This window comes from Meles meles, chromosome 17, assembly GCF_922984935.1.
Source record: "Meles meles chromosome 17, mMelMel3.1 paternal haplotype, whole genome shotgun sequence".
Taxonomy (NCBI): domain Eukaryota; kingdom Metazoa; phylum Chordata; class Mammalia; order Carnivora; family Mustelidae; genus Meles; species Meles meles.
The window spans coordinates 38486311-38509391 of record NC_060082.1 but is presented as its reverse complement, the minus strand read 5'-3'; the positions used below and the strand labels follow the sequence as shown (position 1 = coordinate 38509391).

General features: G+C 43.4%; 1 protein-coding gene across 1 annotated transcript in view; it reads right to left on the bottom strand.

Moving 5' to 3' along the window:
* FBXO28 (F-box protein 28) overlaps positions 1-22098 on the bottom strand; it is a 29838-nt gene extending 7740 nt beyond the window's left edge. The window contains exons 1-3 of the mRNA XM_045982869.1: positions 21805-22098; positions 9520-9629; positions 5964-6102 (exon numbers count right to left, since the gene is read on the bottom strand). Of these exons, the coding sequence (XP_045838825.1) occupies positions 5964-6102; positions 9520-9629; positions 21805-22071 (516 nt within the window). The 5' untranslated portion in view covers positions 22072-22098. The remainder of the gene's footprint in view (positions 1-5963; positions 6103-9519; positions 9630-21804) is intronic.
* Between the last annotated feature and the right edge of the window lie 983 nt (positions 22099-23081).

The following is a 23081-nucleotide window of genomic DNA, read 5'->3' as shown; positions in this document are numbered from 1 at the left end:
GTCATGATCTCAGGGTCCTGGGATTGAGCCCCACATCGGGCTCTCTGCTCAGCAGGAAGCCTGCTTCCTCCTCTCTCTCTGGCTGCCTCTCTGCCTACTTGTGATCTCTCTCCCGCTCTGTCAAATAAATAAATAAATAAATAAATAATAAAAAAAACCCAGCACACATGGGGTGCCTGGGTGGCTCAGTCATTAAGCATCTGCCTTCGGCTCAGGTCATGATCCCAGGTTCCTGGGATCAAGCCCCGTATCAGGTTTCCTGCTCAGCCTGCTCAGAAGAACGTTGCTTCTCCCTCTTCCACTCCCCTCTCTTGCTATGTGTGTGTGTGTGTCTCTCTCTGTCAAGTCAATCAATCAATCAATCATTAAAAAAAAAACAACCCGGGGTGCCTGGGTGGCTCAGTGGATTAAGCCGCTGCCTTCGGCTCAGGTCATGACCTCAGGGTCCTGGGATCGAGCCCCGCAGGATGAGCCCCGCATTGGGCTCTCTGCTCCGCAGGGAGCCTGCTTCCTCCTCTCTCTCTGCCTGCCTCTGATCTCTCTCTCTGTCAAATAAATAAATAAAATCTTAAAAAAAAAAAAACAAAAAAAACCAAAACACACAGACAGCTTACCAGAACCCCTGTGCTTAACACAGAGGGCAGGTGGCGTAGGGGGTAGAGGAGAAGGGAGGGATGGGGAAGAGGGGAGGGGAGGGATGGTGTGCCAAGAAAGCAGGGAGGGGAAGGGGGGAGCAGGGGGGCTGATGACAAGGGGTGCAGGGTGGGGACACTGGGAAGGAGGATGGCTGCAAAAGTCAACGCAAGAACAGATTGATTTTTCTTTCATTTTAAAGGTTCAAGGACTGTATATATTTATTTTGGGGCCAGCACAGTAAAAAGAAGAAATGTGCCCAAATAGTACCGATTCTAAGAATGCCTTCATATTAAAATCAATTTTAAAAGAGATTAAAAAAACCCACAACATTCTGAAAACATTCGATAAACTCAAAGAATATTTCTCAAAATAAGGGACCCATGTTCTTCAAAAGCAAAGGAAGCCCAGAACTATTCCACATTAAGGAGGTTACAGAGTCCAGCGTGACTGTAGACTGGGTTCTGGACTGAGAAGAAGCCTCTAGGACGAGTATCGCTCTCAGCGGTGAAATGTGATGTGGGCTGTTAGTGAGAGAGGCCATCGTAGCAAACTCGCATTCCTGATTTGGTAACTGTGCTGCGGCTCTGTTCGAGAATGCCCTCATCTCAGGAACTACATCAGAATATTTAAGAATAAAGGGTCATGCTATCTCCACTATTTTGAAATGGTTCAGAAGAAATAAAACATACAGAGAGAATAAAAGCAAACGGGACAGAAGGTGAATAATGTGGGATCTGGATAAAAGACATATGGGAGATCCTTGTACTATTCTTGCAATTTCTGTGCAAATGTGAAATTGCATCAAGACAAGAAGCTACCAGAAAAAAAGAGACTGCAAAATGCCACACCCCTGTTCCTCCCACCACCTCCCTGGCCCAAACATGAAAAACTAACTAACAAAACCCAATTCTTGGATTTTCAGTTCGTTCAGGGAAATCCAGCCTTGTGACCTTGCATAATCATTCACACTGAAAATCCTGACTTTCGGGAACCACCGGGTTTCAGTGAGCACAGAAGCGTTATCAGAGCCACGGGTAAGGCCTTAATTAACAGGGTCTTACCCATGTTTTTCTTCACTATTCTATTTCTCAGAACGATCAGCTGGCCTCTGTTCACTTGTGTGCTTCAGTATGTGTGAACTGCCAACACAGGCGCTGAATTTTTTGTACAAAGTGTGACTTCTGTCAGAAGAATTGAAAAATACCAATAAGGTGGTCAGGGTCAGCAGCTGGGGCCCGACTGACCTGCAGCTGTTTCTGTTCCAATGTTTTCTGGAACACAGGCACAGGCCTGTATTTCCCACATGCTGTCCATGGCTGTTTTGTGGAGCTGAAGAGCTGAGAGAGACCTGGTGGCCTGCAAAGCCAGAAATGCTTACTACCTGGCCCGTTATAGAAGGAGTTTCCTGATCCTGCTCCATGATCGACAGTGGCAAACTATCAACCAGTCTGAGTCTCTTTTAATGCCCTTGCAATTTGTACGGTCTCTCTGTCCAGAGACCCTATTTTAAACCCTTTTCGCGAGTAAGACCTGGTTTTTCACTCAGGAGGAAGGCAGTGACCTAGCTGTTTGGAGTTGGAGAGGGGACCTGTAGGTTTAAATCATTTTTAAATACAGAGACGTGACCCACCCTCCCTTGTTAATCCCACTCTCACTTGGAGCTTTCTAGAGGCCAGCTGTGCAGACCACGCTGCCTCCCAGCTCTCCCGCGGCCCGTCTAGGCTTTAACTTCCTCAGCTCTGCTAAACCAGCTACCACTTCTTGTGTACTTTCCAGCTTCCAGAATTTTGTTGCTGCTGCTTTCCTGACTTCATTCTCGTGGATCTTGGTCTTTTTTTCCTTTTTAAAACTAGCTCCTTTACTGTAAGAGCAAGCTTTGGGAGGAATTTGAGGTAACCAGGTATTTAATCCGCCATCTTTAACCTACCATTTGATTTTAAGAGTAAATTTGATTGCTCTTTCAGAGAATATTTAATTTTGAGAGGTGGAGGGAATCTTAAGAAGGCTCTTGGCCGAGAATGGAGCCTGACGTGGGGCTCGATCCCATGACCCTGAGATCATGACCAGAGCTGAAATCAAGAGTTGGTCACTTAAAAGACTGATCCACCCAGGCACCCCAGAGAACAACTTTAAAAATGCTTTTTGCCCAAGTGTTAGTTTAAAATTCCAAAATTCTGTATGTATTGGGCATTCTAATTTAAACTATAATGTTGATATTACCCAGGTTCACTTAAGTAGCTTGTGAAAGAGTAATCTGTGAATGAAGTATTTACTACAGACATGAATTCTACCAAAACCATAAAAATGAGTTCTTTTATGAAGTATGAAAATTCCTGAATTTTTAAAAGTTTTTATTTTAAAGATTCACCCATTTGTCAGAGAGCGAGTGAGAGAAAAAAGAGCACAAGCAGGGGGAGGGGCAGGCAGAGGGAGAAACAGGCTCCCCACTGAGCAGGGAGCCTGATGCAGGACTCGATCCCAGCACCCCAAGACCATGACCTGAGCTGAAGGCAGACACTTAACCTACTGAGCCACCCAGATATCCCGAAAGTTCCTCAACTTTTAAGTAAAATCCAGAAGCAGGATCTGGGGGAACACAAGAATAACCTAATATAGAAACCCTGTACCAGAGCAAGATTATAGGTTACACTGAGAAAGAATTTTTAAAGATCTTACTTATTTGTTAGAGAGAAAGGGAGCAGCAGGCAGAGGGAGAGGGTGAAACAGACTTCCTGCACGGCAGGGAGCCGAATGCAAGGTTCAATCCCAGGACCCTGGGGTCATGACCTGAGCCGAAGGCAGATGCATAACCGAGGGAGCCACCAAGTGTCCCTGAGAATTATTTTATAGAATGTACTCATTTAGGCATGTGAGGGTTAAATGCCACGTCCTTTGGTTCTGAAGACAGAATGTGAGGACTTTTAGGCTGAGAAGTACAAAAGGGGAGAAATCAAAAACAACCCCAAATTACAAAGTGTGTTAGGTAGGCAGTTTCGTTTTTGTCTAAGCAAGCTAAAAAGTACCAGCTGCATGAAAATAAAAAGTAACATTCTGGGTGGTGCCTGGCTGGCTTGGTCGGTAGGTCAAGCAGACAACTCCTGCTCTTGGGGTCATGAGTCTGAGCCCCGTGTTGCGCTCAGAGATTACTTAATTAAAAAAAAAAAAAAAAGAAAAAAAGAAAAAAAAGTAATAGTCTGAGGATACAGTGTTTGTTGTTTTAGGCAAAGTACAAGCTATGAAGATGGCACTTTTTTTTTTTTTTAAAGATTTTATTTATTTATTTGACAGATAGAGATCACAAGTAGGCAGAGAGGCAGGCAGAGAGAGAGGAGGAAGCTCCCCGCGGAGCAGAGAGCCGGATGCGGGGCTCGATCCCAGGACCCCGAGATCATGACCCGAGCCGAAGGCAGCGGCTTATTCCACTGAGCCACCCAGGCGCCCCGAAGATGGTACTTTTTAAGAAACAAAAGTTATTCAAGATGAATCCAACAAAAATCATTTTTTTTTTTTTTTTTTTTTTGGTTGGGGGGGATTTTTCAGGTTTACAGGAGAAAACTTTGGATGAGTTTTTGTGAAGACACAGGTACTATTAAGGAAGAACCAGCAGGCTGGCGCAAAGCTTCTGTCAAACCCATCCGCCAGCTGAGCCCTGGTGTTCTTACCAAGGGAACAGGGACAGACCCTCCACTGCCGTGTGGAAAGGAAAGGAGGCCACGTTCATGAATGTGCTCTGAGGACGGAAGTGTTTCCCGCATCTAGGGTGACAGCAGTGACGAGGGAGAGGGAGAGGGACGGGTCTGGGTTAAAGGTGGGCCTGGGCATGAAACTCCTTCCTGACCGCTGTGCCGCTGAGGGCCCAGGAAGGGCTGCAGAGAGGAGCTGGCCCGAGCTGATGCCCGGGGGAGGCCTGCTGAGCCTTGAGACCTTAACATATTCTCCATGGCGCCATGGTTTTGTTATTTTGATCCTAAAATTAACGTGAAGAGTCAACAGAAACTTGCAAAAAACCAGCAGGACTCAACTGCATTTATTGGTTCAGACAGTCAAGACCAGCATTCTAATCACATGATCCTGATCACCCAGACCGGCCCCTTCTGTAAAGGTCAAGTACTAGGTGTCTCAGCTCTGCGGCCCGTGTGGACTGAGCACACACTACTCCACTCTCGTTCATAATAACTGGCTGAAGTGTTTCTGAGGTTATGAAAACTGAAGGTGTTTCTCAAATATTGACATTCCTAACAATGAGATATGCAACAAAAGCCACGAGGCAGCAGGGGACAACCTACACTGGCTCCATGAACTTCCCAGATCACTTGAGAGATAAGGCCTGTACATGAGATCTGGATGCAATACGGGGTAAGAATCAGAGTCACTTTTTAAAGTTAAGTACTCCACAGAAGAATTTGTAGCTAATAGGAGGAAAGTGAGATATACTGAAGAATATTTCATATAAAGTAAGAAACAGGATCCCCCTCCATAAACATCACAGAAAACTGAAAATGGAGGAAATACAAAATTGCCGTTGTTAAGTACCTACAGAAATAACCAAAAGAGAATTTCCAGTTTTTCTAGGAACTGATTAGTTCCGACCATAAGGGAATCTTTTGCTAGCATGTCAACTAAGTACCAAAAGGACCTTTCAATCCACCTCTGCCTCTTCCACATACGATACAAAGAGACTTAATCTAACTTACTCTCCATTCAGGAAGCAAGATACCACACGCTGAGGCAGTATCTTGAGTAGCACGTTTGAACTTGGGGATGGTAAATACACCAGGACAGACTGACTTCTGGGTTCAATAGCACTACTCCTGTACTGTTATCCAGTAACTGTCTATTCTCGCTGAATCTGGAAGTATTTAAACTGTCTTCATGAAACGCTTCTCACACAAAACAAAACCTGGCTTGTCCCTCCTACTCCACCTCCCCCAAATTAGAACAATCCTGAAGGCAGGGACAGTACCTGACTTGTTTGCTGTCGATCTTAAACAAAGAGTAAAAGCCCACAAATGTGTTTTTCAGCAGGAACTCTGTTTTCTCCTCCTATTTATGGAAAGAGTTTGTTAACTGGAGTTGAGGATGAATTCCTAACACGCTTTTCTAAAGAACAGCAGAGCATCTACTCTGTGTTTCACAATGAGACTTTTAAACATGAAGGTCTTGTATGGTATGGACTTATCAGTTATGGCACAGAAACTAAACAAATCCATTCACAGAAACTCATTCCAGAGAGACGAGTACAATTCTGACACTTAAACAATCACTTTACAATAATATAACTTTAAGCAGCGCACTCCAGCTGTTTTGGGAAAGCAGTTCTATTTTACCTTTCCTGGGATGAAGCAACAGAGATTGGAATCCACATACTTCATGAAAGTCATGTTTAACAGTGAGAGCCTTGTTTCCACAGCAGCAAGGATGTCTGCGTGACGAGCTAACGAGTGGTTTCTTCTTTCCGACTCCCTCCTAGAATAAGAAAAAAAAGCAAGCATGAAAGAAATACTGTGAACTAAATGATAAGCAGTGAAAATGACTTCCTGGGACCTCTTTTTTCTTCTTCATTATTTGGCAGACAGAGATCACAAGTAGGCGGAGAGGCAGGCAAAGAGAGAGGAAGAAGCAGGCTCCCCGCTGAGAAGAGAGCCCGATGTGGGGCTTGATCCCAGGACCCTGAGCGGAAAGCAGAGGCTTAACTCACTGAGTCACCCAGACGCTCCCTTCCTGAGATTTCTAACAGTCTAATATTTACCTGTGAATTTGATGCCTACAGTTGGGTCATGATTTAACCAAAATCATCAATGAATCGCTATGTCCAGAAATCCCTGCCAAGGATTAGTTCTCACTGATAAATTAAGGGGGGGGGGGGGGAATCTGTTTTTTTTTGTTTTGTGTTTTGTTGTATCAAGCCTAATGGCCATCGGAATAAAAAAAAATCAGAGAAATGGAAGAATTACACAGGGACATGTGGACAAGGGACGTATGTTTTTACCCATAAAATCAGCTCACTTAAACTTCTATATAAATTTTTTTCAAAAACGGTTTATTTATTTTAGAGAGAGAAAGAGAGACAGAGAATGGGGGTAGGGGCAGAGAGAAATTTTAAGCAGACTCCAAGCTAAGCGGGGAGCCGAACATGTGACTAGATCTCACGACCCTGAGATCACGATCTGAGCCAAAACCAAGACTTGGTGGCTTTACTGACTGAGCGACACAGGCGCCCCTAGCTCACTTACACTTTTCAAGTGTTACTGAAAAATACTTCACATATAAAATTCTCTTTGGAGGTGTATACTTCATGATTTCTGGTATATTCAGAGTTGTGCACTCACCACCACCATTTAATTTCTCATCGTTTCATGACCACAAAATGAAAGCACGTAACTATTACCATTCACTCCCATTCCCTAGCCCTTGGCAACCACTGGTGTACTTCTGCTTCTAAGAATCTGCCTGTTGTAGACATGGCAGGTAACTGGAATTATAGGATATGTGGCATTTTGGGTCCGTCCTTGTTCATGTAGCACAGCTCTCAGGGCTTAACCATGTTGGAGCGGGTATCCAGGACTCCATTCCTCTCTACTGTCTGCTGACGTTCTGTCATACAGACATGGCATTACTCTGAGGACTCATTATTCTGAGGTGATGACTTCTGGGCTGTTTCCACTCTCTGGCTATTATGAATAATGTGACACAGAACACTCATGTACGTTTTTGGCGTGACTACCTACACTCCTAGGTATATAGCAAAAGAAATGAAAATACGTACAGAAATGGAAATACATACGTTCTACATATATACAATATACGCTGGGTCATTTGGTAAATCTGTGTTTAGTCCTTCGAGGAACAAAGTGTTTTCTAAAGTGCTGGAACCACTTTACAATCCCACCAATAATTTATGAGGGTTCTGATTTGGTCACATCCTTTCCAAGATTTTTTTGTCTTCTTTACTCCGGCCATCCTAGTGGCTGTTGTGTGCTATGTGTTTTGATCTGCAGTGCCACCAGCTGGGGACCTCTGATGTTGAGCACCCTGCATATGCTTATTAGCCCTCGGCTTCTCTTCTTTGGAGAAATGTCTTTTCAAGTCCTTTGCCACTTTTAAACTGGGTTCCATGTCTTTTTTGTTGAGCTCTAAGAGTTCCGCAAACGATGTGGATCGAGGTGTAACTATTTTCTCCCCTCGTGTGGGCTGTCCCTTCACCATCTTGATGTCATCCTCTGCGGCACAAGTTTAAATTCTGAGGAAGTTCAGTCTGCTTACTCTTTTGTTACTCGTGCTTTTGGTGTCACAGCAAAGAAACCACTCCCGAATCCAAGTCCATGGTGGTCAGTACTGTTTCCACGTGAGGGTTTACAGTGGAGCCCTGACACTCACACTTTGACTATAGTCTACTTTGAGTTAGTTTTTGTAGATGGTATGAGGAAGGGGCCCAACTCCATTCTTTTGCATACAGACACCCAGCTGTCCTGGCATCATTTGTGGAAAGCATTATTCTTTCCCCATTGAGTTGTCTTGGCATCTGGCTTGAAAATCAGCTCACTACATATGTAAGGATTTCTTGTGCATCCTCCTGGTTCCACTCCACCTGTGCACCCGTCTGTCTTTATACCCGCACCACACTGGTTTGATTACGGCAGCTTTGGTGCTTGCTTCGGCAGCACATATACTAAAATTGATTATGGCAGCTTTGCAGTAAGTTTTGATACTGGAAAGGTGCAGGACTCTGTCACCTTTGTTGATCTTTTTAAAAGACTGTTTTGATTATTCTGAGTCATCTGTATTTCTATAGAACTGTAGGATGAGCCTGTCATTTTCCGCACAAACCACAGGTAGGATTTTGACAGGACTTACACTGCATGTGCACAACCACTTGGGGAGAACTGCTACCTTCAGAACAAAAAGTCTTCCCATTCAACACCATTTAAGTCTCTTTCCATTTCTTCTACCAATGTTTTGTGGTTTTCAGCAGACCGGTCTTCTTTTGTTATAGTCATTACTAAGTATGTTAGTCTCCTTGATGATATTATAAATGGAATTTTTTTTTTTTTTTTTTTTAAAGTAAGCTCTATGCTCAACAACCCGGAGATCAAGAGTCCCATGTTCATGTGGCTGAGCCAGCCAGGCCCCTGCCCCCCCCTTTTGAGTCTAGTTGACACACAGTGCTACACTAGTTTCAGGGGTGCAACGGAGTGCTTCAGCGTCTCTCTAACTTATGCCATGCTCATCCCAAGTGTAGCAGACAATGCTATTATACCGCCATGGACTATATTTCCCGTGTTGTACTTTTTATCCCCGTGACTTTTTCATTCCATTACTGGAAGCCTGTGGAGATCCCACTCCGCTTCACCCACCCTGCCCATCCCTGCATCCTGCAGTTAACTTGTTTTTGTATCGTTGGTTGCTAATACAATCACGCAATTCCTTTTCATGCACTGATCTTGCACCCTATATCCCTGCTGAGTTTTTATGAGCTCTAACAATTACAGGACTCCTTATGCATATGATCACATATATAGGAGATCCTGTCACCTCTGAAGAGAGAAAACAACTTCCTCCTTTCCAATCTGGAAGCCTTTTATTCATTTTCTTGCCTAACTGCCCTGGCTAGAACCTCCAGTATAATGTTCAACAGAAATGGTTAGAGTGGGCAAACCAGAGTCAAATTCACTTACTGTGACTTAGGTACCCTTCCCTATATAAACTTGGAAAGCATTTAATATGTAAACTTACCCAAATTAAAAAACAAACCCAGAAACAACAGGGGTGCCCCATGTTGGGTATAGCCATTACTTTAAAAACGAAAATCCAAAAAAACCCCAAACAAGAAACAGAAAGAAAATTCCCACTTGTAAATTATCGCCAGTACTAGGCACAACGTACCTTGGAAGTTGTGCTTTAACTTGTTTCTGACATAGATTGTGGTATCTCTCCACTTTTAGAAATCCCTGATTCAACATTCTCTGGCAGACCAAGTCCATTCTTTTACAAACCTACAGGGTAAAAGGAAAAGGAAGAATTTTAACAGATAAAACCCAAATACATAACAGACAATTAACTTAGACGCCCGTTAGCTGAAAGTTCTCTGTGCCAGTACTGTTCAACAGTTTGCTGTCTGAATCTCTGAATCAGTACACATGGTAATATGTGTGGTGTATACACGAGGTGAACACTTCCTGCTTTATAACTCTTGTGGCATTATGTTAAGAAATTAATATTATGTGTAGGCAAGGAATTTTACTTTTATTTTACGTACTGGTTGAATGTTCTGAATGTATCCCCACTACTAAAGTCAGAAAATGTTGTCCTGAAGATCAGTAAAACAACATATTCAAAAAGGTTTTAATGGTTTGAAAAAAGAAAACTCTCCGGTAGCTCAAAATGTATTTTTTTTTTAAAGATTTTATTTATTTAATAGTCAGAGAGAGAGAGAGAGAGTGAGCACAGGCAGACAAAGTAGCAGGCAGAGTCAGAGGGCAAAGCAGGTTCCCCGCCGAGCAAAGAGCCCGATGTGGGACTCAATCCCAGGACACTGGGATCATGACCTGAGCGGAAGGCAGAGGCTTAACCAACTGAGCCACCCAGGCGTCCCTCAAAATGTATTTTTAAACTTAAGCCCAAACTCTCATAAAGTTTATGTGAGCTATAACCAGAATGAGAATTCTTACTTATTTCTACAAGCCAAAGTTAACTACAGAGAGTTCCTAAATACAGTCCTGTCTTCCATAATATCAAATACTTTAACATATGTAGCAGAACCTCGACTATTTTGAATCCTTAAGGAAAGGCAGAAATAACAACTTAAAACTATAATGAAAACTGTTTTTATACAGTAAAAGCACAGGATCGGAAGTCCGAACATCTGAATTTCAACATAACTTTTTTTTTTTTTTTAAAGATTTTATGTATGTATTTGACAGACAGAGATCACAAGCAGGCAGAGAGGCAGGCAGAGAGAGAGATGAGGAAGCAGGCTGTCTGCAGAGCAGACAGCCCGATGTGGGGCTCGATCCCAGAACCCTGGGATCATGACCCGAGCTGAAGGCAGAGGCTTTAACCCACTGAGCCACCCAGGCGCCCCTCAACATAACTTTTATGTGTTCTTGGGCAAGTCAGCTCAATAAAGCTGGAGCCAGCCTTCTGTAAAATTGGACAGTACCTAATTCACAGAGATAGCATTAGGATTAAATGAAACAATACACACTAAAATCACTTTGATAAACTCTAAAGTGCTCTGTAAAAATTATGTTAAATTGTTTAACTTAGTACTAACTGGAAAATGTTGTTCCAGAGGTGCCGTATTTCTGAGAAATGCAGCATCTTTGTTATCTTAATAAAACCTGGGGCACAAAATCCTTTTGTTCCTCGATCCCTGAGGATTTTGCAGTGACCTGGAGGCATCAACCTGAATGTCAGTTCCCACTGTATAGGTGTGGATATTTAAAGTGCAAGACATTGAGATAAATCTAGATCTAGGGCAAGGCGATTAGGCGGGGGCTGTCCTATGCTTCTCTCTCTCATAGCACTCAGCACAAATGCTTGACAAATACTTGCTGAAATTGAAATGTTTGCTTTCTCTGAGAATACACAGACAAAAATTCTGGCAAACTGGACTGAAGCTAACAAAAGCTGTAATACTCTAGTATTAAACACTATGTAGTTCAGAAATCAGAGCACGCTAAATGAAAGGTATTAAGGAAAACACTTCTTTTCCATTTGAAAATAAATAAAAACAACAAATTTTAAGTAATGAAACTAAGAGTAATTCCTAGTTATATTTTAGAATATGGTGGGATCTAAGCGGTTCCACGTTGTAATGGTGAGCACTCTGGACTCAGAATCTAGAATATGGTGGGATCTATTTCTAACTAAACCAAACCAGCTGTCAACAGTCAACATATGGTCAGTGTCATTAAAAAATAACATTAATGGGGCGCCTGGGTGGCTCAGTGGGTTAAAGTCTCTGCCTTTGGCTCAGGTCATGATCCCGGGGTCCTGGGATCAAGCCCCACATCGGGCTCTCTGCTCAGCAGGGAGCCTGCTTCCTCCTCTCTCTGCTTGCCTCTCTGCCTACTTGTAATCTCTGTCTGTCAAACAAATAAATAAATCTTAAAAAAGAAACACTAATAAAACCAATACATATAAACATAAATACCTGTTAGAGTTTATTTATGTTTTTTAGTAACTCCACACCCATCCCGGGGCTCAAACCCATGACCCTGAGATCAAGAGTTGCACACTCCTCTGCCTGAGCCAGCCAGGTGCCCCAGTATAAATAACTTCTAAAGGAAAAATTACTCTTCAGGAAAAAAGTATTTTGAGTTACATTTTTGCAAATCTCTTTGATACGTAGTTTTATAGAACAGAAATAAACTGCCATATCTGCTTCTGTATTCAGTCTACTGAAGTACTACCTTAGACAGTTCTAGAGAACACACAAGCACACATTTCTTGAGTTATCCGTATGCTGACATCATCACATGTCACAGAGCTCCTGGTAAGCTCCACTGTCTACTTGTGAAAGGCAGAAATAACAACATAAAACTATAATGAAAAGACTTCAGATCTTACAGATTCCCTGAAAGGGCCCTGGGGACCTTTCTGGGAGCCCAAGACTAAACTTTAAGAACCACTGTCCCACTCCTGAATAAACATTGTCACGAGTACTGGTATTGAGACTTTAGGTGAAATAAATATATTTATATGATCTACTTTGTTTTTGTGCTGTTGGTCATTGCTTACTGAACATCCAGGAAAGAAAGAATACCAAATTAAATGCTGCTCTTTTCTTACAATATTGATTAATGCTTAAAATATATTTTTTAAAAGATTTTATTTACTTATTTGACAGAGAGAGAGAGAGAGAGAGAGATATCACAAGCAGGCAGAGAGGCAGGCAGAGAGAGAGGAGGAAGCAGGCTCCCCACTGAGCAGAGAGCCCGATGTGGGGCTCAATCCCAGGACCCTGGGACCATGACCTGAGCCAAAGGCAGAGGCTTTAACCCACTGAGCTACCCAGGCGCCCCAATGCTTAAAATATTCTTGACCTCGGCTTTTGTGGTGCTGTTCTCATTTGTCTGTCTTTGTAACCTCCTGTTTTCCCAAAACTGACAGGAAGAAATTTTACTTTCCTAGTTATTAAAACACAACAAAAATCCTAGCAATCTGGTCATTTACCCAAGACAGTAAAATAGAATTCTGTAGTCTAATATACCAAGATGATGACTATGTCAAAAACTATCAGGGCATTCAGAGATCAGCACAAATAGATACTTATCAACATACCAGGGAGCTCATGGAATACTATAGTCTCCCGCGGGACATTCAGTCTGGGCTCCTCCATTACTGCTGTTCTAGTTAGAAGAGATTTCTTTAATTATTTGAAGAGTTAAACTGCCATGTTTATCCTCTTCCATCATTTTCTAACATAAGCAGTAATGAAAAATTTTGTTCACTTTGTCTAAGAATCTTTTTTTGATTTCTTGTGCCACCAGGGTCCTACTTAACAATGCAAGACACATACGCCATAAATTCGTGAAACCTGTAATTTTCCTGTGAAACCTAATCTTTGTGTCAAATCTCGGTTGATTCTAAGATGCACATCTTTCCAGATTTTAACATTTGATATTGGAATGGTCTTAAAATAATTGGCAGCATTTCTTTTTCAGAGGGCTCACATGCTACAAAATATAAAAGGGTGGACTTCTTTGATTTTGTTTAAGAAGTCAATAAAAGCTCTTCGGAGAGGGGTGGGGAAGCACTGACCAGAATATACATACAAATTGATCAAGATGCATTCTGACTTCAAAAATCCTAAAACACGAAACTGTATCTTAGAATCCAGGAAATGTTGTAATGGAACTGGATTTTTCATGTACTTATTTAGTGCTCTACAGTTCTCAAATGAATTGAATACTTGATGCTTTTCTCCAATTAATCCACAAGCTATTATCAAAGATTAGGCCACTTACCAATAACCCTCAAACTGTAAAGAACTTAAGACACCAGAACCTTTCCTTTCTTTTTACAGTGAGAACATGGAGGCCTTAAGAAATTATGTAATATGTACAAAGTCAAACTACGCAGTGGCAAAAACGAAATTAAGAATTCAGGCTTCTAATTAGTATCTTTTTAAATTTAGTGATCTGCAGCTCTATAGAGTGAAACAATTATCCTAACAATTCTCAACTGATTAGTCTCAACACTCTGCTGCTACAGAGAATGTTGGCAGGAGTCTCAAGTATGACTTCCTGAAGCAATATGAGATTTTAAGGACATTAGGGGGTGTTCTTACCACACTGCTAAAGTTTAGAGAGATGGCGCTACTCTATATCTTTCTAGAATTCTTCCGAAGTTAAAAAATCAAAAGTCAATTATGAGGAAACAATGAGACAAATCTGTACTGTAGAACATTTTATAAGCCATCTGCCCTAATTCTTCAAAAAGCCAACTGCACGAAGAATGAAAAAAGGAGAATGTTCTAGATTAAAGAGACCAAAAAAAAAGGGCCTTATCCCCCACCAAAAAAAAAGCTGTAAGGACATTTTGGGGATAACTGAGAAATCAGAATATAAAATGTAATGTTAAATCCCTGGGAAGTGATAATACCATGATTACACAAGGGACAAAATGTCATTAAATTTGCATTTTATTTTCAAATGGTTTAATTTAATAGTCTGTGTGAAGGACCTATAACACACACATTTAGAGAGGCAAAGAATGAGCATATAAGTGAAACAGATAAAGCAGATGTGGCAAAAAGTTAATGATGAGTGACAAAATCACTTAAAATTCTATGTGGTGTGGATTGTCTAATATATGATACCATATACAGAGAGACACAGAATTAATTATCTGTAGGTAGAATTACAACAAATTTTAAGACTCTGAACTACAGAAAACAAACCAAGAGTTGCTGAAGGGGATGTGTGTGGGGGGGATGGGGTAACTGGGTGATGGAATTAAGGAGAGCACTTTATGGAATGAGCACTGGGTATTATATGCAAACTGACGAATCACTAAATTCTACTCCTAAAACTAATAATATAGTATATGTTAACTCAATAGAATTTAAACTTTTTAAAAAAGATTTTATTTATTTATTTGACAGACAGAGATCACAAGTAGGCAGAGAGGCAGGCAGAGAGAGAGGAGGAAGCAGGCTCCCTGCTGAACAGAGAGCCCAATGTGGGGCTAGATCCCCCGACTCTAGGATCATGACCTGAGCTGAAGGCAGGGCTTTAACCCACTGAGCCACCCAGATGCCCCACTCAACAGAATTTAAATTAAAAAATTAAAAAAAAAAAAAAAAGAATTACAACAAATTTTAAATTATCTGGGTATCCTCCCTAGATGTTTATTTGGAAAGAAAATGTAGGGGCGCCTGGGTGGCTCAGTGGGTTAAGCCGCTGCCTTCGGCTCAGGTCATGATCTCAGGGTCCTGGGATCGAGTCCCGCATCTGGCTCTCTGCTCAACAGGGGGCCTGCTTCCCTCTCTCTCTCTCTGCCTGCCTCCTTGCCTACTTGTGATTTCTTTCTGTCAAGTAAATAAGTAAAAAAAAAAAAAAAAAGAAAATGTAAATTTTATTTATTTATTAAAGATTTTATTTATTTATTTGACAGAGAAAAATTACAAGTAGGCAGAGAGGCAGGCAGAGAGAGGGGGGAAGCAGGCTCCCTGAGTAGGGAGCCTGATGCGGGGCTCGACCCCAGGACCCTGAGATCATGACCTGAGCCGAAGGCAGAGGCTTAACCCACTGAGCCACCCAGGCACCCCAATTTATTTTTAAAGGTTTTTTTTTTTAATATTTTATTTATTTGACAGAGAGAAATCACAACTAGGCAGAGAGAGAGGAGGAAGCAGGCTCCCTGCGGAGCAGAGAGCCCAATGTGGGGCTCGATCCCAGGACCCCGGGATCATGACCTGAGCCAAAGGCAGAGGCTTTAACCCACTGAGCCACCCAGGTGCTCCTTTTTAAAGGTTTTTAATTATTTATTTGAGAGAGAGGCAGAGTGAGAGAGATCACAGAGGGAGAGGGAGAAGCAGACTTGCCACTTAGCAGACAGCCTGATGCTTGATCCCAGGACCCTGAGATTAGGACCCAACCCAAAAGCAGACATTTAACTGACTGAGCCAACCAGGTGTCCCTAAAAATTTATTTTAATATTAGCCTGAGCAAAACAATTAGGAAGAAAAGCCTATTTCCAGGATTTCTACAATACAGCCTAGAAGCCAAATAGAACCGCTTTTCTGATTATTCTGGTTTTGATTATCTGTAGCGTCATTCTCCTCATTCACACAGGAACGGAGTGTTGCTTACAATGTAGCCTGATGCAGGGCACCTGGGTGGCTCACTGGGTTAAGCCTCTGCCTTTGGCAGGTCATGAATTCAAGGTCCTGGGATAGAGCCCTGCATCGGGCTCTCTGCTCGGTGGGGAGCCTGCTTCTCCCCCTCTCTCTGCCTGCCTCTCTACTTGTGATCTCTTTCTCTGTCAAATAAGTAAATAAAATTAAAACAAAACACAACAATGCAGCCTGATGAATTAAAAGCAGATGGCTACTTACTAATTCCACAGGACTTTCCCATCACCTTATCAATTTTCATTCTCATTATGAGAATTTTTCTAGTGACCCCCAGCTTTTTAAAATGGTCTTAAATTTAAAAAAAATCCTACTCTCCTCTGTTTGAGGTAAATATGAAGCAGTGCATTTTCCATATACAGAAAACACATTTATTTCACAATGACATTTATTTTCTATCCTTTACTTGGAGTAGTGCAGTGTTTTTAAGAACTACTTCATTTAAAAACCTTTAAAAAGGAGCGCCTGGGTGGCGCTTCCTCCTCTCTCTCTGCCTGCCTCTCTGCCTACTTGTGATCTCTGTCTGTCAAATAAATAAAATCTTAAAAAAAAAAAAACAAACTACTTTATTTACTCAATGAATGCTGAGTACTCACACTGAATCACAGACTATGGAAAGTCATTGGGATTCCTGATAAAAGGGAACGAGGAGCCTAAATTCAATGTCGAACCGGCCCCTCCAAAGACAATTCCAGTAGAATCCGTAAGTATAACCACGTTGCCTGGGAACTCACAAGTACTACCCTGTGAGGTTCACGGAAGAGTCACAGAGGCTTTACTGGAGCCCTGACACTTCAGGTGTTATTCTGTAGGTACAGATAGGCTCTAGGAAGGGAGACCAAGGAGAGGCTGCAGGCAGGGGCAGCCCCAGTTGTGAGAGGCCTAGCATGTCTGGAAACACAACAACTTGATGATGCCCGTTTCCAGCAAGCTTAAGTCCAAGATGCTAGGTGGTTGGGAGAAACCTCGGTTAGGGGCTATCTTTAGCTCCTAGTCTCAAACATCATGAGCACAGGCCATCCCACTGCTCTGACCAGGGTATGCAAGTGCATCTGGCTTGTTAGGAGACAATGATGGTGGTAAGAGGTGGAAGTTGTTTTCTAACATCCTTACTTGCTTCCCACAGCAAAAGGTGTCAAAGCTGTAGGTCCTCAAAACCTGGCCAGTCTGAGCACTAAAAAACAAAGGTGGAAAGGGGGGAGTTGAGCACCAATCTAGGACATATGACACTTCAGACAATCACCTCATGGCTCTAATCACAGTCACCCTGCTCCAGTCACTTCACTACATATACTTCATTTCTTTTCTGCTTGGCAATGTTCTCTCACCTTTACTAAAGATAAACTGGGGGACGCCTGGGTGGCTCAGTTGGTTAAGCGGCTGCCTTCAGCTCAGGTCATGATTCCAGCGGCCTGGGATCGAGTCCCACATAGGGCTCTTTGCTCGGCAGGGAGCCTGCTTCTCCCTCTGCCTCTGTCTGCCTATGCTCCCTTGCTCTCCCTCTCTCTGACAAATAAATAAAAAAATAAAATCTTTAAAAAAGAAAAAAAAAGATAAACTGGATAAAAACTCATTATCTTGAGGAAGCCTCTCTGATGAAATGCTCCTGATTAACCTCAACCTCAACCATCCCGTATTTCTTATCTTTGCATTTGTTATCCTGGTGCTTTCTAAATGTGGTCAAGAAAGGTGTGTCCATTCTGTCCTCATGACATTCTGGGCAGGGTTACTGGTTGAACCCCTTCATTTTTGGATAGAAACTGCAGGAAAAAATGAACTGTCTCCTATATATTATACTCTCCAACCTGTACTCAAGTACCTGTTAGTAAAAATAACCCAATGAGGAGATAATGGGGGAAAACCACAAATTGTCAATGCAGAGACTATATTCTCCATAACAATGCAGCAAAGAGCTGTGGTTCTCAAAGTGTGGTCTAGGGACCCCTGGGATTCCCAAGATCCTTTTGAGAGTCTGTGGGGCCAAACTAGTTTCATATTATGAAGACGTTATTTGCCATTTCTACTCTTATTCCTCCATAATATACAATGGACTTTTCAGTGGCAACACAACATATGACAACATTTTTCTGGCAAGAATGAAGAATATACTGTCTCTTCCTGTGTCTTCTAGAATTTTCTAAGGTAAGCTCTTAGGGTCTTCAATAACTTAAGAGTGTAAAGATGTCCTGAGGTTAAAAAAAAAAAAAGAAAGAAAGAAAGAAAGAAACCTACTGGCACACAGCAAGAGATGTAAGGAAGACAGTGTACCTAGGGGCGCCTGGGTGGCTCAGTGGGTTAAAGCCTCTGCCTTCGGCTCAGGTCATGATCCCAGGGTCCTGGGATAGAGCCCCACATCAGGCTCTCTGCTCTGCAGGGAGCCTGCTTCCTCCTCTCTCTCTGCCTGCTTCTCTGCCTACTTGTGATCTCTGTCTGTCAAATAAATAAATAAAATCTTAAAAAAAAAAATAAAAAGACCGTACCTATTAAAAAGAGTAATGGTTTCTCATTTTCCTACCAATCAACCTTCTCTAAAATTTTCTAACATGTTTGAACAAAAGATATAAAAGGAACTATAAATGGGTAACAGATTTAACTAACTACAGTGCTCTAGAGAAGTATCTCAGGATGAAAGTATACATGTATTTTGTTACCTACCAGAAAATTTCATTCCACATATTGAGCAAGACTTCTGAATTTAACCTTCAGTCATATTTATGTCCTGAACCACTAATAGGATTCCATTAAATTTATTTTTTTTTTTTAGTATTTTATTTATTTGACAGAGAGAAATCACAAGTAGGCAGAGAGGCAGGCAGAGAGAGAGGAGGAAGCAGGCTCCCTGCTAAGCAGAGAGCCTGATGTGGGGCTCCATCCCAGAACCCTGGGATCATGACCTGAGCTGAAGGCAGAGGCTTTAACCCACTGAGCCACCCAGGCACCCCGGATTCCATTAAATTTATAGGAGCTCAAACCATACAGGAAAAAATTTCATAGAATACCTCTAAAACAGCTTGTAAAAAGCCTTCCATATTCATTTTTCAGTGAGTGAAAATACTATGCTCACAAATCAAAGTCAAATGCTCAAACTTGGCTTAGGTACACTCCTGAACTGGGGGTAGGACCTCACTTCTTAACCTTTGCCACTTGTTTCAAAAACTCTCACCCCATCAAGAGGGCCTAGGTGACAGTCAAACGCTGTACCAGCACAAATTTGTCTGATTTACAGAAAAAACAACTCAAAGTACAAGTTTTGTCACTTCAAAAGCTGTATTCCATCAATTCATTTTAAATACATTGGAAGAGTTAAGTATTTAAAGCACTATTTCTGTGTAATCAAGATTTCTAGGCTCTGGATACATTTTTGGAGCATCAATGGCAGGAAAAATGAACAAACAAACCAACAATTCAATAAGGCATTTGGATAATCCCTTGGAAAGAACTGGAGAGTCAAATTTCAATTATTCATGGCAACAGGAAGCAAAGACTATCATCAACTAAACTGCACAAAGAACTGAAAAATGTTATTTTAGCAATCTCAACCAAGAGCACATCTTTTAAAGAAAATACAGAGTAATGAGTACATGGCTTATGTATCTGTCTTCTAATTTGTGCTAACCACAGTTACAACTGAAATCCTAATAAGTCAAGTAAACTGGAGAAAAAAAACAAAACAAAACACCAAACATCCAAACAATATATACACTAATCAACCACTGAGCTGCTGACATTTAGCTTTATGGAAACTAATTCTATTCTTAATTAATTATCACTCTCTTCCAAGCATATCCAGCCTAATCCCCCTAAAAAAAATACTTAAAATGAAAGGAGATGGAGTAATGTGTACTCCAGATAGCAGCATACGTACTAATGTTCCCTGATTTTTTCTGGCAAATAGCCCTGTAGATATAAGGAAAGCACGAACCAGGCACTGTTTCTACCCTGCCAATGTCATTAAGAGACCACAATTAAATTAATGCTGACATCTAGTGGTAAGAAAAAAATCTTTTATAATGATACCTGAATTGTACCTTATGACCCCAAACCGATCAATCTGAAACCAAAGACATTTCCAAATACCCACAAAAGATTATCCACTTAATCTACAAATTATCTATTAACCTTAAGCAAACAAAAGAATAAGAAAATAGTTCCTCATTACTAAACCAGAGGGGAAAGACCCTCTCTGAGACATAAAATTGACTGCAGAATCTTTTGAGGGGGGGTGGTGGCACAGGGGATGGTAAGGTAATGAAATGATAATGGTAATGGTAATGAAAAATCTGTTTGAAACCACAAATCTGTACCCTAAAAGGCTAGAAGAGATGACTGCTTTAAAATTAAGAATGCAACTGAGTATTTCACTTGAGAGAGATGTCATTCATTAACAAACAGTGGGATGTCCTAAGAAGCTAGTTTTCCCTCCCAAAAGATGTTTTTAATTTTTAAAAAGGTAAACAACTGACAAACGAACAAAAAACCAGTGTTTCCCAACACTTACAAAACAGAACTGTGAATATTCCAGGTTTTACAAAGCCATTGTCTGGCTGAGAGGCTCAATTCAATCAAATGTTATGCCCAATTTCCAGACACTGTGAATATACAGCATGAATCTTGAGCAAACACCACCCTTCATAAAAATCGGAAGGACTATTTAAGATTCTATACGGAATTCTAGGATGACATGTTTGGGGAATCCAGGGACAATCAATTTTGATAAACGATTTTTCAACTGAACAATCTTCCATTCTGCAGACTGGCGTGGTAGAACTGCTGGGCTGACTGAAAAGAAAAACCTGGTCATCAGTTTGAACCAAAATTAATAAACTTTCTTTAAAAAGTATGAATTCCTTTCCAAAACGCAATTAGAATCAAATTTAAACTGGAGGTGTAAACCTAAAATGCGGCACATGAACGAGAAAATGCTGTACACACTACATTCAGAAATATGTCTTTGTCCTCTTAAAAACAATCCCAGGCACAGATTAAGCTCCTACACAGAGTCGGCACAGAGTCCCTTCAAAATGTCCACCTCCTTCAATTTCCTTCCCACTTAAAGATAAATTCCCAGACAGGAAGTCAAAGATCTTACTGAACTAAGACATTCATCAAACCTTCAGTCCACACTGTGGAGCGAGGTAAATTCCTCCTTTCTATAAATCACTGAACTACTGTGATTTGAAGCTGGCGGGTGGGCGTTTAGTCACTAGTTAGAAAATGAACTGCAAGAGAAACCAACCCTGTCCAGGGGCGAGGTGCTCCCGGAGGGTGGGAAGTGTCGGGGCGAGGCCGAGCCGGACGCGCTCTCGGTGGGCTCTACTTTACTGGTCACCTGGGGAGCTGAGGCCACCAAATGGCGTTCACGCCCCTCGGAGCCCCCACCGGGTTTGGGGAGGCCTCCCCGACCCTACTTCCATCTTCTCCAACCGGGAAACCTGGGTCGGGGTTGGGGGGGGAAGTGGGAGACACAGTGCGTGACTCCTGCGGACCGAGCAAACCTGGCTGGGCCCGGCCGGGGGCTGGACGCTGGTGCACAAAAGGCGGCGATCAGAGCCGCGGGGCCGGCGCTCAGGCCTGGCGGCGCTGGGACGCCCAACTCCCGCCGCCGCCCCGCTTCCGGGCCGGGGCAGCGAGCCCCCTAGCTCCGCGGCAGAAAGGGGAGGGGGGGGGGATGACCCCGCCGCCCGGCGCCGGGACTCCGCGTCCTGGAGCCGGCTGCGGCTCCCTCCCCGGGGGACGCGCTCCCCTCTCCGCCCCTCCCCAGACCTCAGCCGGCGGAGGGGGCGGCGGGGGTCCCGTGGGGGCCTCACCAGGCGAAGCTGGCTAATTTCGTCGTAGGACATAAAGCTGAGGATGTTCTCGATGGCTACGATGGGCAGCGCCACCAGCGTGTTGTTTTGAGGCAGCTGGTCGGGAGCCAGCGCCTGGGCTAGGGGCGCCTGGGAGCCCGGCTGCGGGGCCGGGGGCGGGGGCGGGGGGGGTAGTCGCTGGGTAGAGCCGATGGCCGAAGAGGGGCCGCCGTCGCCGTGGCCGCCGCCTCCTTCCTCAGCCATCCGCTCCTCCGACGCCGCCGCCATCTTGGGGGTTTGATTCCTCCCCCCCCCCCCAGGCAAGGGGACTAGGGCGCTTCCTGTACGTCACTTCCGCCTCGGGCCGCGGGGCGGGGCCCCGGAGAGGTGGAGCCTGCGCAGTGGCCCGCGGCGGGATCCAGGGGAGGTGCGATTGGTCCCCGTGGCTGTGGGGCCAGGGGGTGTCTTTCCCGGGAAGGCGAGCTTTGGAGGCCCTTTGACCCGAGGCCGGCAGGGACCGGAGGGCGAGGGAGCCTGTCGGTTAGAGTGCAGTCCGCCGGCGCGGTTTTCTTGGGGCGCCTCCTGACACGGGGCGGGGAGAGTAGTGTTGCTTCGCGGGTGTGGACGCGTCGTCGTTTGTGGAGAATGAAGTAATGGTCCCTTTAGGCGAATGACGAGGAGTGAAGTACTGACTAAAGCCACCGTGTGCAGGGACCTTGAAAACTTCATGCTAAAAGGAAGAAGCCAGACCCAGAGAACAACATTGGTCTGCGGACGTCTGCAGCCACCAAGTGCACGGAGGGCGGAGGGGCGGCTTTCGGGCTCCGGGGCTGGAGGGAGAGAGGGGCGTCCTGCTGCGGCCCCGGAGGGGAGGGAGGTGGGGCAAGGAGAGGAGTCCTGCGGGGGGGGTGGGGGGTGGAAAGAGGGAGTGGTGTTCTGTTCTGGGGCTGGGGTCCTCCTGGGATGGTGAAGAGGAGGGCGGGAGGAGTGGTTAGGGCGGAGGCAGCTGGAGTGTGGAGGGAGAAGCATCCTGCGGGGGTGAAGATGCTTCGGGGTTAGATAGCGTGGGTGCACAACCTTGTGAGTGCACTAAAACCAGTATGTTAAAGTGGTTGTTCCACCATGTGAGTTGTATCTCAATGTAAACGTTGATTTAGGCAAGAGTCATAAAAAAATGCTATAAGGAGAGAGTAAAGGTATGACGTGGAACGTAAAATTTAGGTAGTCTCAAAATAACTCCCCACAAATTACATTAATTACAAAGATAAATAAGCTTGCAGTAGAGAAGTTTGGTGGAC